The 17,732-nt window shown below is 41.5% G+C and overlaps 1 protein-coding gene across 1 annotated transcript; it reads right to left on the bottom strand.

Annotated features, from left to right (window-relative positions):
• Positions 1 to 9,041: 9,041 nt before the first annotated feature.
• LOC134756880 (uncharacterized protein encoded by LINC02872) lies at positions 9,042 to 17,451 on the bottom strand. Its single transcript, XM_063696526.1, has 2 exons — positions 17,023 to 17,451; positions 9,042 to 9,379 (listed from the first exon to the last, which is right to left on the bottom strand). The coding sequence occupies exons 1-2, from the start codon at positions 17,188 to 17,190 to the stop codon at positions 9,182 to 9,184; spliced, it is 366 nt and encodes a 121-aa protein (XP_063552596.1). The 5' UTR covers positions 17,191 to 17,451; the 3' UTR covers positions 9,042 to 9,181.
• Positions 17,452 to 17,732: the final 281 nt, after the last annotated feature.

The raw sequence follows: 17,732 nt of genomic DNA, 5'->3' as shown, positions 1-17,732 counted from the left end.
ATACTATCTTAACCAAGTGATCTCAGTTAACGTCATCAGTAATGGAACAAAAGGACCTCATTTATCTCTTGATAAGATGGGTTGAGAAGGACACAGAATCACTTCTGTGGTATTGTTGCCAAAAATGATTCTAAGCTTGAGGAAATGAACTCAAATTCCTTGAACTTTCCAAAAATAAGGTCATGGGAGACAAAGGAAGAGTAAGAAACCATCCCAAATTAAAACAGACAACAGTCATGTCAATTAAATGCAGTACGTAATTCTGAATTTGATTCTAAATAAAATTTTTACTTTTATTTTTTGCTAAAAAGGACATTATTGGAATAATTGGTAAAATTTGAATGAAGTTCATAGATTGGATAGCAGTATTCTATCAGTGTTAAGTTCCTGGTTTTGCCCTGTGGTTTTGTAAGACAATGCCCTGGCTCATAGGAAACAAATACTGAACTATGTAGATGTAAAGGAGCATCGTGCCTACACCTGACTTTCAGATCGTTCATTAAAAAATAATATACATACATACATATTTAGAGAGACTGATAAAGCAAATATGACAAAATGATAACTGTTGGGGAATCTATGTGAAGATTATTCAAGGACGCTTTGTACTGTTCTCACAACTACTTCACAATAAAATGTTACAAAAAGTTAATTTTTTTGTGATGACAACTGTGATTAGTAGCATGCCACTTAGCAGATAGTTTTGGAAAAAAATTGTACTTAATCTGCTCCTATTAGGAAAAGTGCCACTTAAACAATAAGTAGTTAAAAGATTTGCATTTCCCTGATTATTAGTGATGCTGAACATTTTTTTGTGTTTGTTGGCCATTTGTATATCTTCCTTTGAGAATTGTTTATTTATGTCCATAATCAAAAAATCAAAATATAATAGATGTTGGTGAGGAGGCAGTGAAAAGGGAACACTTTTACACTGCTCATGGAATGTAAACTAGTACAACCACTATAGAAAACAGTGTGGAGATTCCTTAAAGAATTGAAACTAGAACTACCATTTGACCCAGGAATCCCACTACTGGATATCTACCCAGAGGAAAAAAAGTCATTATATGAAAAAGATGCTTGCATACACATGTTTATAGCAGCACAACTTGCAATTGCAAAGATATGGAACCAGCCCAAATGCCCATCAATCAATAAGTGAATAAAGACATTGTGATATATATATATATATATATATATATATATATATATATATATATATATCAATCACATGGATATGTGATATATAAAACATGGAATACTATTCAGCCATAAAAGGGAACAAAATAATGGCATTTGCAGCAAACTGGATGGAACTGGAGACCATTATTCTAAATGGAGTAACTCAGGAATGGAAAACCAAACATCATATGTTCTCACTCATAAGTGGGAGCTAAGCTATGAGGATGCAAAGGCATAAGAATGATACGGCGGACTCTGGGGACTCCAGGCAAAGAGTGGGAGGAGGGTGAGGGATAAAAGACTACAAACTGAGTATAGGGCATACTGCTTGGGTGACGGGTGCACCAAAATCTCACAAATCACCAGTAAAGAACTTACTCATGTAACCAAACACCACCTATTCCCCCAAAACCTATGGAAATAAAATTAAAAAATAAGTAATTTAAAGAATGCTTTTTAAATAGAAACTTTTGCCCACAAAAGAGCATTTTGGGAATGAATGCTTGAAAATGTTTTTCATTATCGTGATTCTGCAAAAATTTTATGAGTATACTCATACAGAATACTTGTATCTGCACACTTCAATAAAAACATGAGAATAACTTTTCTAACCTGTTGAAAAGTCTCCCAAGTGTGGTATTTCAGTAAAATTCTGTTCTAGATAACTATCACTACATAAGAAACCACTCCAAAACTAAGTGGCTTAAAATAACTTTTTATCTTTCACAGTTTTGCGTATAGACAGGGTTGTCTAGATGGTTCTCACTTGGGGATCTCTTCTACAGCCGCAGTCAGATGGTGAGTGAGATTGAAGTTATCCAACAATCTCTTCACTCTATATCTGGTATCTGGACTAAGATGACTGGAGCAGCTGGGGCCTGGTCAGTCATCTCTTTCCCTCTTTCTCTATATTTTGTAATACATATCATTATAGAAAGCCCCAGCAATTTACATCACATTACATTATATTAGTTATCAGTTATCTAGAGATGATTTAAAGTATACAGAAGGATGCATATGGGTTATATGCAAATACTACACCATTTTATATAAAGGACTTGAACATCAACTGATTTGGGTATCTGTGGGGGTCCTGGAACCAATCCCTGGCAGATACCAAGGGATGACTGTACATCCTATTGGGTCTGTTTCTCTGTAGAACACTAACATATAGACAAAAGCCAAAGGCTTCTGATGATCAAGTCTCAGAAGCCATGCAGTATCATTTTTACGATATTCTGTGGCTAAAGCAGTCACTAACCAGCCAAGATTCCAGGGAATGGAAGAACAAAGTTCTTATCTCAACAGGGGAGTGGTTTGCATATATAGGAAAGAGATAATGGCAGCCATACTGAGAACATGCTACCAAACTTTGAAATCTAATTTGTTAAAAATACAAAAAATGTGACATGTTCTGATTACTTTTTTTTTGAGAGAGAGAGAGTCTCACTCTGCCACGCACTCCACTCTGCTGGAGTGCGGTGGTGTGATCATAGCTCGCTACAGCCTTGATCTCCTGGGCTCAGGCAATCTTTCTGCTTCAGCCTCCTGAGTAGCTGGAACAACAGGTGTGCACCATCACAGTGGACTGATTTTTAAATTTTTTTGTAGAGACAAGGTCTCAAACTCCTGAGCTCAAACGATCCTCCTGCTTTAACCTCTCAAAATGCTGAGATTACAGGCATGAACCACCCTGCCTAGCCCTAATTACTTTTTAAGGAAAATATATTAATAAATGGGAAAAAGAACATTTCCAGCCAAACTTTTGGAAAATACTTTGTTTAACTTGTGAATGAGATTAAAAATGAATATTATGATTTAGACAGTACAGCCAATGATGTACTTCTTCCCTCAGAGTTTACCTTTGCCCAGCAATATTTTCAGCTACGACAGACAATAAATTGAACTTAGAACCAAAGTTTCCAATGGCTGTATCAAAAAGGGTAGAGTCAATTTTTTTAAAAAAGGGGAACATATTCAATTATTTTATTCTCACTAAAATATTACTATTAAGAATAGTTTTATTGAAAGAAAAACTGTTGAGTGTTAATAAGTATTATAAAATGTTACCTAATTTATAGCCTCCCTTTTAATTTCGATTTTTGTATATAGTTTATAATGCACATAATATATCTGTACAGTTGCAGTTTAGAGAGAGGCATCCAACTGTTAGGCTAAGAGCATAGATTCTGGAGCTAGATACCAGGAGTTGAATTCTGGTTCCACTGTTACCTGCTGTGTGACCTCGAACAAGTTACTGGACCTCTCTGCACCTCAGTTTTCTCAACTTCAAATTAGGGGTAATAATAGTGCCTAATCATAGATTACGAGGATTATTTAAGCTAATATAGAGTTTGTCGCCATATTTAGCCATAACAACTACTGTTTAGCAACATCTTTTAAAACAAAAATATGCAGATCGTTTGACCTAACAATTCCATGTCTACATGTGTACTATAGGAAAATGCTCATATGCATGAGGAACTTTGTACAAGAATGTCTATTGAAATATCATTTTTAATAGGAAAAATATTGGAAACCATCTAAATATATAGGGAAAAAGTTTAATAAATTGTGGCATATAGAAGGGATGGAATATTTCACAGTAGTCAGGTAAATTTACACGTACTGATACAGAAACATCACCCAGATATTAAGTTAAAAATCAAGTTGTGGAATAATGTGTACAACATGATTCTATGTATGTAAAAGACAATCTTGACATTATATATTTCTATATTCATAGTTGTATCTACATATGAATATTTGTATCTACATATATATTTGAATGTAAATATAAATATGTGTACATATGTGTTAAAAGGGTCTGGAAGGATATGCCACCGATATGGTTTAGATTTGTGTCCTCACCTGAATCTCAGGTTGAATTGTAATCCCCAATGTTGGAGGAGGGGCCGGCTGGGAGGTGATGGGATCATGGGGGTGGATTTCCCCCTTGCAGTTCTCATGATAGTGAGTTCTCTTGAGATCTGGTTGTTTCAAAGTGTGTAGCACCTCCCCCTTCTCTCTCTTCCCCTTCTCCTGGCCATGTAACACATGCCTGCTTCTCCTTCACCTTCCACCATGATTGTAAGTTTCCTGAGGCCTCCCCGGCTATGCTTCCTGTACGGCCTGCAGAACCATGAGCCAATTAAATCTCTTTTCTTTATAAATTACCCAGTCTCAGATAGTTCTCTATAGCAATGCAAGAATGAATTAACACAGTCATCCTTAGTTTACAGGAGAGTCAGTCCAACATGACCGTGGGTTTTTCTATATTTCATTAATATTTGATAAGGATGCCCCTATATAATGATTATGTAATTAAAGATATGTTTGTCATATCTTTCAAAAAGAGTGACTGCCACTTCTCCAGATTGTGAAAGGGAGTCACCAAGCTTGACAATTAAGTACATAATTGTAGTTACAATGGAGAAAACAGGCAAGTGGGCTTTTTGTTGTTCTTTCTCAAAAACTGTTCATTTCACTCATAACTTCAATGCAGTAGGAATATTTTTTCTTTGTTTTCAACTAGCAAAAGATGGAAAGAGATTTTTTGAAAACATTTACTATAGTTAATGGCAAAAGCAGAAAATCTAAGAACTTGTGCATGTGGTTCCTTTCAAAACTCGCCATGATAATAGTTCATTCAATTAAAAAAAACACTTTAACAATCACTTCCATGGAAGAGAGGTTCCTTTTGCTACTATCAGTTTTTTACTCTTATTTGGTTGAGACAAAAAAAGTAGGGAGACAGGTATTACGGCAGATTATTAAATCTGTATCATATGTTATTCCTAAGTGAGAATCACTTTTCCAAAGTCCTGGGTGCAATCATCTCTTGAAATACAGCTTCACTACATGCCTCGAAGTCACTGGCAGTTCTCCAAAGAGACTAAACAGAACTTCAAATATTATTTTAGGACACTGAGGGAAAAGGAGAGAAGTGAGATTGATTTCATTTTAAATGACTGGAGCCGAGCTTTGCAAGGTCCAGTCTTCTCTGCCTTATTCCTGGGGCTTTTGTTTGCCAATTAGGGAGTATAACCTGGATTCAGAAGTTGGGCTAAACCAAGGCCTCATTGTAACAGAGATGGGGAGGAGACACGCTCCCTTCACAGCTGTTCTTGTGTGTCAGCCCAAGTAACAGATGGGAACAGCTGTGCCCCAGCCACATGTGCCCTTGTGAGAAAGCCAGCGCAGATCAGTGACTCCTTGTGATTTCAGAAAAGCAACTTGATCCTCTTATGGAAAGTGATGGCGTTTGTGGTTGTTCCATAAGGGTCAGGAGAAGCCTAAGGAGAGACCCCCAACCTCAAACTCTGTCCTTCAATAGGGGCCGAGCAACCCCAACAAAAATCAAAACCAAATTCCTGAACCAGAGAAGGAAGCACTTCCAATGTGACAGGTGCTCAGGGCTGGGCTTGTGAAGTTTTGTTTTGGGTGCCTGGAAGATGAGAAGAAAAAAGAACTCACTTTTCTGTCTGGTTCTGTAGGAAACCACACACACAGAACCAGACACCTAGGAGTGGGTGGATAGTGATCATGCAAGGGCACCCTGTGTGATGAGCAGAAAGCAGTCGGGTGGGGTGTCCTGCAGGGAGGGAGGCAGGCTTCAAGCCCCCAGCAGCTCAGGCCACCAAGAAAAAGGATCCATAACAAAATGCTTTCATCCTCACCAGTGTCCCTGGTGATTCAGGGGCTCTTCCTCCTCGTGGAGATCATGGAAGGCATCTAACATGCCTGAGATGAAAGAGTATCCCTGCTAATATTAAGTTCCTTAATATTATTGACTTAATAATAAGACAAGTTAATTGAAACATTGGATAGGTTTACCTCATCCAGACATAAAGGGACCACTATGATAAAGCCCTGGGATTGGACATTAAGGATTATTTCTGTGCTTTGTAGGTTTGTTTTTATTCATTTGGGGGTTTTATTAGGCATACAGTCCAGACTCCCTCCCATCCCTCACTTCTCCTCTGGGCAGCCACTTTTTGTTACCTCTCCTTTGAAGTTTCTTAATGCATATCCAAACAGACACATATAGATCATTGCCTGTCCTTTTATTTATTATATGGTAGCAGGTTATAGAGAGGGTTTCATTTTTTTACAGTTTTATAACTTTCCATTGTATGATGTATAATAATTAATTTAATCAGCATCTTATTGATGGACATTAAGTTTTTTCTAGTTCTTTGTGATTACCAACAATGCAGCCAGGAGTAACACTCCACATATGTCATTTCACTCCTATGCAGGTTTCCTATATGATAAATTTCTAAAAGTAGAATTGCAGGGCCAAATGGCATGTGGATTTTAGTGATTCAACCAAATTGTTCTAGATGCCCACAAGCAATCTATGAGAATTTTCCACATTCTCATAGCGTATATTCACACTTTGAGTTTTGCCATTCTGACAGGTGAAAAGCAGTATCTCAGTGTAATTTCAATTTTGATTTTTCTTATATGAGTGAGGCCGAACATATTTTTATATGGGTAAGAGTTATCTACATTTCCTTTTCCATAAACTCTTCATATCCTTTGCCCATTTTTTCTGAGTTGTTGGTCTTTCCCTCTGAATCTCGTAATTTTTAAAAACTGGTTATTGTATTTTTCAGTTTTAAAATTTCCATTTGGTTCTTCCTTACATTTTCTATTTCTCTGCTGTGACTTTCCACTTTGTCATTTGTTTCGAGCATTCATACTTGCTTTAAAATCAGGGCATTTGTATAATAGCTGCTTTATGATTCTTGCTGGATAGTTTCAACATCTGTGTAATCTCAATGCTTACAATTGCCTTTTCTCTTTCAAGTTGAGATTTTTATGGTTTGGTTTTCAGTGTGATGAGATTTTGGATTGCATCCTAGACATTTTCAGTAGTATGTTATATTATTCTGGTTCCCATTTAAGTCTTTGATTTTAGCAGGCACTTGACCTGTTTAAGTTCAGAATGCTTGTTCCGGTTCACTTTGTGAGCTGTGGCTCAAAAGTCATTTCATTTTCAAAGCCTTTACAGTGCTATTTCAATCTGCCCCACTTGGGTGCTACCCTGATGCCAATCTGAAACCCGGGCAGTGTTTCAGACCAGTGTTCAGTTTTTCTGACCCTTGAATCTTTTTGCTGTGTTGTTTCTTGTCTGTTTTGTGCATGGGGCACTCAGAGTTCTACCCAGGATTTCATACACAAATTTAGAAAATTGCTTTCTCCAGTTCTCTCCCCCACATAGTCCTCCCCCAACCTCTAGTTAGGAGTGGGAAGGGTATGGTCACATTACTACAGGAGGAGGAATAGATGAGTGGGCTTCATCCACAACGTCCCCCCAGCAGCACATGGTGGCAGGGGGAGGGGTTAGCCAGCACAAAAGGGCAGATGTGGTCAAAATGTTTTTGCTCTGCTGGAAACACTGGTCATTTGGCTAAAAAGAGTTTTCTTGGGGTTTTTAAATTTGTACCCATCTGTGTTTCTGGGTGATAGGCATTGCTAGAGCCCACACTGCCATACACGGGAGAAAAAAATTAATGAACAAAAGAAAACAAACACATAAACAACACCCAAGGCACTCCCTGCTACATGATGCCTTGAGTATGGAGGAAATCGCCAGTTTTTATTTCTTTTTCCAACTTCAGAGTCTTCTGTGGGTTGCTTTATAAATTTTGTCCAGAGATTTTTGTTATTGTTAGTAGGAAGAATAGGGCGGAACATGCTTAGTCCATTTAGTCTAGAAACTAAGTTGTGGAGATCTACTCACTTTTTATGAAACTGTCCCCCAGAATCTACTCCGTACCTGCCCCACCTTCCTGCTCCCTGAAAACCCCAGTAGGTCGTTTCTCCATGCCTGGGTCTGGATCATGGCCAGTGACGCTTTCTGACCCCACCTCCCCATGCCTCGTGGTCTCCGAATTTAGGTTGCATATCTCATCTAGCAAAGAGGTGAAGGCTTGCATGCTCTATAAACCATGTTACCCCTATACACCATGCTTATCTAGGTAGTAATGGCTGATACAGTCCCCACACTTACCTCCTGAGGACAAACACTAATGCTCAGAGGCAGTGCCATTGAAGCCATAAGAAGGAAATACTTTCATAACCGCCTCATAATATTCAAAGTTTCTCCCCCACTAAGCAGTCAAATTTCACATTATTATGTCCTTTCTCATATCCGCTTCCAAATTATGCTGCCTCAAGCCTGCCAGCCAAAGAAAGGCCCTGTTCCCGAGCCAGCTGTGTCTCAGACAGTTGCTTACCTGCCAAGGCTTGAAGACTACCTCTGCACGGGTAATTAATTCTGTTCTCAGTCAAGGGCTTTCACATGAATCTGTTCCTGGTTTTCTCTATTTATAGGTTATTTTATACTCACAACTCTCCCTCTTTAACAAACAAAAAATAGTATGAAAACAACATCAGCAACAAGAACAAATGAATAAATAAAAACTCCCTGCATCCTGCCGCTCTGCTCTGATTACCACCATCTCTTCTTTCCTTTTCAGACAAGTTTCTTGGAATGGTAATCAATGAGTCCTCATATCCTCCCTGAGATTCATATCCTATCTCAGCTTTGTTTAACTCTCACCACTTCATTAAAGTTCACTAAGGCCTTCAACAAACTGAATATTGCCAACGCCAGAGGGCACTTGCTAGTCCCCCTAACACCTCACCCTTTCTCAATACTCTCAGCTCTTCTGCTTCTGTGATAGTCCTCTCTTTTTCCTCCCACCTCTGTAATAGTTTTTCACCTTCTTCATGAACTTCTCAGCAGCCCATCATCCCTTCAACATGAATGTTAATAAGATGATGATGACGATGATGATAACCCTCCCCAGCACATACTGAGCTCTTATGCCAGGTTCTAGGCCAGGTAGCTGGAATGCATCATAACATTTAATTCTCATAAAAATCCATTTTTGGAATGTGGAAACTGAGAAATGTCAAGTTATTTGCCCAAGTTTAGGCAGCTATTCCATGGCAGAGGATTTAGGTACAGATTTACCAAAGAGATTCATCTTTGGCCTCTTTCACAGTTCACTTTGCATCTTCTCTTTGAATTATTTTGGCTGTTTTCATGGTCTTCCCGAGTGACATCTATCAAGAGGTTTTTCCAATCTGGGCTTCCGACTCCTAAATCAGACTTTCTCCTGAAGTTGTCAATCTGGATATCCTCTACTGTATTAGTCAGGGTTTTCCGGAGAAACAGAACCTATAGGATAGATAGGTATATCAATAAAAATAAATTTATTATAGGAACTAGCTCATGTGCTGATGGCAGTTGAAAGTTCAACAGATGATCTGCTGTCTGCAGACTGGAGAACCAGGGAAACCAATGATGTAATTCAGTCTAAGTCCAAAGGCCAGCAAATTAGGAGGCTAGTGGTAAAATTTCCAGTCTAAGTCCAAAAACCTGAGAACCAGGAGTGCTGATATCTGAGGGTAGGAGAAGATGAATGTTTCAGCTCAAGCAGAGAGAGAGAGAGAATTTGCTCTTCTTCTGCTTTTTTGTTCTATTAGGTACTCAAATAATTGGACAATGCCCACACACATTGGTGAGGGTGGATCTTCTTTGTGCAGTTTTCTGATTCAAATGCTAATCTCTTCTGAGACACAAGCACAGACACATCCAGAAATAAAGTTTTACCAGTGATCTGGGCATCCCATAGCCCAGTCAAGTTGACACACAAAATTAACCATACACTTAGAAACCTCATAGAACTCATAATATTCCCTCCTCTATGCCACCTGATCCTTCTGCTGTGTTCTGGGTCTTTGTGATTGAGATAGCTAGCTTCCACCCAGTCGTACAGGGGAAACACATAAAACATTTTCGACTCCTCCTCTCTCCTTTGCCCTTCACTTATCATAAAGCCTATTAATTTTATTTCCTGTTTCTAGAATCCAGCTTTTCTTCTCACCCCAACTAGTACTCTCAGGCTCAGGTTCTCATACCTTCTCTTTTGGTTATAGCAATGAATTCCTACAAAGTTTTCCTACTTTCATTTTATCTTTTTTTAAGTCAGTAAGCTTCACTTAAAGTGTCTTCCCTCCTCCATTCCTTCCCCCTAAAACATCCAAAACATAAACATGGCAATTTGGGTTATCTATTGCTATGTAACAATCCACATGAAAACTTGGAAGTCTAAGATAATTTATGATTATATCTCCAATTCTGTGGCTTGTTAAGGGGCAATCCTCAGTTGGGGTATTTCATGCAGTTGCATTCAGATGGTGGCTTGGAATGGAGTCATCTAAAGGCCTGACTTGGCTGGATGTTCATGATAGCAATGCACAAGATAGTTTTGGCTGGGAGCTCAGCTGGGGTGACTGACCAGAGCGCCTACATGTGGCATCTCCATGGGGTTTAGACTCTGACCGCATGGCAGTTTGCTTCTAAGAGGAGATGTCATGTTCCAGGAGCAAGTATTCTGAGAGAACTAGGCAGAAACTGCAGGACTACTTAAGACTTCTTCTTAGAATGTCACTTCTGTTATCTTCCCTAAGCCAAGCAGTTGCTTAGGCCAGCCTAAACTCAAGAAGAGAAAAATTAAAGCCTACCTTTTAATGCAGTGAGCAGTACACATGCACAGAGAGGAAAGCCAGTGAGGTGATTATCTTGGAGACTATCTACCTCAATGACCATATCATTTTCATGTGTCTAACTCCTGAATTGCTCACCAATCACTGGGACATGAAGTCCAAGCTCCCTGTAGTACAATGCATAGACTTTCTAGGGTTTGCAACACTGACTTCTCCAACATCTTTTCCTTCCACTCCCAGCCCTCCACATTTATTGCTTATACATCTCTCTATCCCGCCTCTGCCATAGACCTTAATGGTTATGCCCTCTCACCACCCACCTTAATATCCTTACTAAACCTTCTTTTCTTAGTCAACTTCTACTTCATCCTTTAAGGCCACTTAGACACCACATCCTCCAGGAAGCTCTCCTGGAATCCCAGCTTGGGTAGGGTGAGCCACTTTTGTGGGCTTCTGTTGCACCCTTAGTGCACTTATCATAATACTTGTTATAATATTTGTGTTGATATTATACATTCATGTTTCTCTTTCCCTTCACACCCCTAGATGATTAGCCCCTTGAAGGCAGGAGCCATATCCCATCCATCTTTGTACCTTTGGTGCACTTTGGTGTGGTAGCTTTGCAATGTGTCAACTTGCCTAGACAGAACTACATTTCCCAGAATTTCCTCCCCTGCATGTTTCTGGTTAGAGTGAGCCACAAAAGAGCCTCCTATGGGACATGTGAAGGTTGGAGGTGAAGCAGCAGCCTTTTTTGTAGCTCACACATATGCTGCTTGTTGCTGGTGTGGGACAGCAGGCCCCTGCTGTCCTGCTTTGGCCTCTTGGCTCCTGGGACAGCTCTGTGATAAAGGGCACAAGCTTTTCCTGCAGGACACCCACACCATCAAAGTCAGAGGCAGCAAGAATCGGCATGAGTCTCAGTCCATCCTCATGGGTTCCAGCTTGTGCCCGTGGGCTCCATCTTGTCCTTGCTTCCCCACTGCCTGCCTTGTGGACAATGTCCTTACAGAGATTGCTTAGCAAGAACCCACAACTTTGTAAGGTACAAATCCCTGTAACAAAGATACACACACACACACATAGGTATATATGTATATGTGTGTATAAGTGTGTGTCTGTGTGTTTGACATGCATACATAAAACATGTATTACCTCCTAGTGCGTCTGCTTCTGATTGAACTATGACTGACATAGATGAGAGGGTTTATCAGGAAAAATTTGAGACATGTCAAAAACAATGACAAATCACCTGCTTTTTAAAATAATCATTGCTGTAATAATATTACAACTAATCATATCTCCATGCCGTCTCTTCACCATCCCACAGGACAGTGTCAGAGAGGCTGGGTTCGAGGCTGGCTCTATCACTTTCTAGCTATGTTTGTTGGGCAAACTCCAAACCTCAGTTTCCTCATCTGTAAAATGTAAGAAACAATTGTGTCTACCTCATGGGTTCATGGAGGATTAAGAGATAATACACTTGAAATTCTTAGTATGTGCCTAACATGTAATTAATGTTTAAACCAAGTTAGCTAATATTAACTGTATAAAATACGTAACTACTTGTAGATAGCACATTTGTCCCCACAATAATTTATATTCCATCCATGTACATTTACACTCATAATTCAGAAACTGCATTTGTGTTTTTGAAGTGCAGAGATTACAGTGCACTTCAGAGGTCATGAGTATAAATATTTTTACACTGTTCTGAATCATTTATGGGTTAAAAAGTTTATAATAAAATATCTCAAAAATTAATAAAAGTATAAGATTAAAATTATGTAGTCTGCTTGCTTGTGTTGATGGCATAAACCCAGAATGAGATAACCCCTTCATTCCTTTGGCTCTTTCAGAAATCATCCTTCAGCCTTAGAGTTTTAAACTCTTCCTTCTTTAAAAACTGAATCAGACTGGGCGCAGTGGCTCATCCCTGTAATCCCAGCACTTTGAGAGGCCAAGGTGGGTGGATCACTTGCGGTCAGGAGTTCAAGATCAGCCTGGCCAATATGGTGAAACCCTGTCTGTACTAAAAACTATAAAACAATTAGCTGGGGATGGTAGTGCACGCCTTTAATCCCAGCTACTCTGGAGGCTGAGGCAGAAGGGTCGCTTGAACCCAGGAGGCGGAGGCTGCAGTGAGCTGAGATCATGCTACCGCACTCCAGCCTGGGTGACAGAGGGAGACTCCATCTCAAACAAACAAACAACCACAACAACAACAACAACAACCAAACCAAACCTGAATCTATCTATATATTTAAAATGGCTTTGTAAATTCCAAATCATTTGTCCTTTTCACTTTATCTTTTTAGAGTAATTTCAGAAGGTAGACATAGCCATGGCATTTAGAACCAGTTTTAATATTGATCTGTCTAGAAGCCTTCCAAGATCCCACTAAAATCTTTACAAAATGAGGAAATGAAGACAGTTTTTAGAAGTCCCATTGGTTCTTAGGGACAGGGCTTGCAGGAATGTGCAAGACAGAGGGTGAGAGAATGACTTGGGATGATGTGACTTTTCTATTCATTTTGCCTTTTGGAACATTCAATTTTTCTGAGCTCTCTTTGTTTATGAATTGAAAATGCTTTTGTTTATTAAGTTAATTAAATTATTTTAAGAACATAAACAATGCGAGATAAGGGACTCAAACATTGTGAGCCTCTCTGTCTCTCTCTGTGCTAACAAACGGTCGGTGTCATAATAAAACAAGTATATTTCTAAATAAGGCAAAAACGCCCGGGTCCTGTCTGATGAAGCAAGAAGCCAGACAGAGCTTCCTACTGTTTCTCCTGCCCCTGACGCACACTGGGACCCTCAGAAACTCAGCGTTATATGACAGAGACAAAAGGTTAGTTCCCAGACAACAATGGACAATGCCTTGATATTTGTTTATCACCCCTCAGCAACTGGGGAAGGCTCTAGATTGTGAGAACTCAAAGCAGGGCTTTCCCATATCTGCCTTAGACTGTAACAATCTGGATATATACATATTCTTACCCCACTACCCTATACACATCTTGAGAGCAAACCACAGTCTGTATTCCCACTTGTCATATAGGAGGCATTACAAATCAATTATATTCTACAGAATAGAGAAACAATTTGCGTTTTTCAGCAAATTAAACTTTAGTTCAAATATAATGTTATATACTTCAAATATTGAGATTAAGCAAACTAAAGCCTCACCCACTCCTTCTTCAGCACCCTTAAATGAGTTCCTAGGAGGCTCCAGAACCTTGTCTTAAAGATAAACGATGAGATGAAAATGCTTGCATTTCTAAATGCTGTTTCCTGAGGAACTCAATGTAATATTCTTAAGGTTCAAGAAGATGGAGTGTATATCTTGAGTCATAGACAGAACACGTTCGTTGTCAGTGCTGGGCTCAGCATGTGACTGACGGGTGCTGATCCTGGCTCTTACAGTCCCCAGATTCTGAGAGCCACCTGGCACAAGGGGCATTCTCCTATGCTGCAGATGGCCAAGGGCAAAGGTCAGAGGGCCTGATGCGCTCTTGACTCTTTCTTGCTTCTATCTTGCCTCTAACTCCGCCTTTCTATACATGGGCTTCCTTCCATTACCTGAATCACCACAGCGCCTATGAATTCCCAGTAAGCAATCTGTTTAAAATGTAGACCCACTCAACTTCCAGGAGCTCGTGGAAGATGGGTGGGTATACATTTTTAGGAATGAGAAGGGAACTAGTATTTCAGTTCCTATCCTGAAGCATGCATCATCCTCAAATTGAAAAGAAAGTGGATAAAATTAGAACGTGTTCACTGCCTTTGAGCAACTCATGGTCTCATGGAAAGACAGCATGTCCTATCTTGTACTGTGGATTTGTCTTGAGAGCAGATGTGATGTCTCTTCCAGAACTGTTGGGGGCAAGAGTAGGGTTCTCCCAATGCCTAGGATCATTGATCATTGTGATCATGATGCACAAAACAGTCTAGCCTGTTCTTCTTAAGTTTCAAGTAAATTTCAAAGATCCAAGGAAACCCATGTGTCATGACCTCCAAAATAAAATTTGGAGACGAAGAATGATGGCTTTCTGCTCTTAGAGGAGGAACAGATGACAGGAAGCAATGTCACTGGAAGTGGGGTTTCCTCTTTTGTGAAATCCACATATTGCCATTTGTTTCCTGTTGTCCTCGGTGTTTTGTCAGTAGCTTGTGGAGGAGAATGAGCAGAGGTGTGCTTTATTGTGTCTGAGCCACAACTCTGACTTTATGATGACACAGCTGTGTTCTTGCTGTTTACCTTTCATTATTACTTCCATGGAGTTCACTGCTGGCTACTATACATCACAACATTGACAACCGATGTAACCTCTGACAAGTTTAGCTGTAGCCAGTGGGACCTGCGTTCTAGATGGTTTGATTTGTGCCTACAGCTTCTTGTTTGGATGATAGATTATACAAACTCCCAGGTCATAGCCAATACGCAGTTATACAGCTCACTTTTTTTCATGTGATTTTGGTTGGGTGATTTTGTTAACGAGTATTTACAGTTTTTCACACCTAAACTCACAGTGTGAAGCTACTCCATGTTTATTGCTTTGCATGGTACTGCAAAACTGCATTTATTGTGCTTTCATCAGAAACGCTTCTTTGAGACATAAACATTGCATGTTTTCCACTCCGTTTTTAAAAAACAAATTAAGCAGGCACTCATTTATGAAGGTACTTCAGGTAAAAGAGATGAAAGGTTCCCAAAAGGGATGTGTGGGGGCCACTTGAGGACTGTCTTTCATGTCAATCTCAGCCATTCCTCAGGAATTTCTATTTTCTTTTTGACACCGCCCAAGTGGCAATCCCACCCTGTCCCCTGTCCCTGACCTTGGACACGGGGAGCAGCACTGTCCCACGGAGGGGGAGACAGAAGAAGGGAAGATGGTGAGCCCAGCCACTCCTCAGCCCAATTGGGTTTCCTCAGCAACATCTTACCCCAGACTGTCCTCTCTCTTTGCTCCTCTGCTCCAGAGAGGATGGTTTCCATGTGCTGCTTCTCTGCGATCTTTCTTTCCTCTTATGTCTTTCATTATGAAACCAAAGTGCTAGAGGGATTGGGGACTATGGGGGACCCACAAAATCCCATGTTCATGAAGAAGGAAGAGAATGCTCGTGGGAGGGGGGCTGAGGCCTGCAGACATGGGGATGGAAAGTTGCCGCCTTAGTCATCTGAGGCTGCTCTAACAGGATACCATACACTGGGTGGCTAATAAGCAACAGATGTTTATTCCCACAGTTCTGGGGGCTGGGAAGCTCAAGAGCAAGGCACCAGCAGATTCAGCATCTGGTGAGGGTCTGTTTCCTGGTTTGTATAGAAGGTACCTTTTCCCTGTGTCCTCATATGGTGGGAAGGGCAAGGCAGCTCTCTGGGGCCTTTTTTATAAGGGCACTGATCCCACTCATGAGGACTTTCATGCCCTGATCATTTCCCAAAGGCCCCACCTGCTAATACCATCACATTCAGACGGCAGCAGCCTCCTCTTCATTCTGAAAACCTCCCTCAATAACAATCTTCGTTTCAAAAGGATTTCAAGGCAGAGATTTTGATACCCACTGGGGCTTTTATCCTGTTTTTCAGAGGTTTGAGAGGGTTGACAACAGCTGTGGTTGGAATAAGAGGAGTTAATGGTAATGGAAAGGAAGTTGACACCTGAGGAGGACAGTTGGGGTCACAGGATAAAGTGCCTCCAAGGTTTCTATCACTGGGAAAGCTGACTGGCTAACCCTGGCTGCTTGGAACGCCCTGTCTATGCCATTCCACCTTCCTCGCAACTTGGCAGGTCCTCATCCAGACTCCATCCCTGCATTACCTTTCCTGGTCTCCATTAAGATGTAGCCTTCCCGAGGATAAGGGAACTGCTGGGCGACTTAGACAGTGAGGCCCTTTGCTGCTCATCACAACCAGCGTCTCTGGAACCCCAGAAAGGCAGCCTGGGATCAGGCGGAGGCAGACATTACTTATGGATGAAGGGGTAGAGAGCGGGTCAAGGGGTAGAGAGAGGGTCTATGTGTAAAACGGGCACCAAACCACCACACAGGACTACCCCAGTCAGGATAAAAGGTGAGGCTATTTAAGCGTCAGAACGTGCTCCCTCGACCCCAGAGCCTGCCCAGAATGTTGGGGGCTGCCACCTGCTTGCCTGCGAGGCCTCCATGCTCTCGGGCGCTCATGTTCCCATCTGCTTGCTGCAGCACTAATGAAGAAACTCGACTGCCAGGCATGCTTGGAGGAATAACTCATGAAACAGATTGTAAAGCCCGGGCCCATGACTTGCTCTTTTGGGACTTGGCACTTACGTCTCTTTTTCCATTTCCACAGACTGAGCAGGAGGCCAGGTCTCCCCGCCCGGGCCTTGCGAGCGAGGCCCCTTTCCTCTGTCCGCCAGTTCTCCCACTCGGCCCCCACACCCCCAGGAGGAGATGCAGGGGAGCTCTGCTGACGCCGAGGCCGCGCCTGCTCCACATTCCAAGCGGGACACGGCCTGAGTCCCGTGGGCCCTGCCCGGAGGCCCCTGGGTGTGAATCTGTTTCTCCCCACTCGCCGGCTGCCGCGCCGCCTTCAGGCTTTTTTTTTCTCGCTCTCTCTCGCCGTTCCCCGGGCAGGCAGCGTCTGCTTTTCAGTGCGCGGACATTTCCGGCTGGCGGGGGATGGGACCGCGGCCAGCCAGTTCCCGTTCCCGTTCCCGCCTGGCTGCAGGCGCAGCTGCGATGACTTCATGACTCTGCAATGGCCGCGGGGCTGGGAAACAGGGCCGGGATTGTATTAACGGGATGGAAAGTAGCAAGTGTGAAAGACACCCGTGGCAGACTCCACCTCCTGCCTTACTACCTTTTTTTCAAAAATTGCTCTTATCTCCAGCAAAAACTCCCCGAGTGCCTTTTCCTCCTCCTGGCAGCACTGGAAGGAGGGCCGCCCGTGGAAAACGTGTCCTCCTCAGACCTGAGTCCCCCGGGCCCTCCTCAGCCGGGATCAATGTAGAGGGAATGCCAAATACTCAACCGCCTTT

Source organism: Gorilla gorilla, chromosome 13 (assembly GCF_029281585.2).
Source record: "Gorilla gorilla gorilla isolate KB3781 chromosome 13, NHGRI_mGorGor1-v2.1_pri, whole genome shotgun sequence".
NCBI classification, from domain to species: domain Eukaryota; kingdom Metazoa; phylum Chordata; class Mammalia; order Primates; family Hominidae; genus Gorilla; species Gorilla gorilla.
Note: the sequence above shows the minus strand (reverse complement) of the source record. Positions and strands in the feature narration are given on the sequence as shown.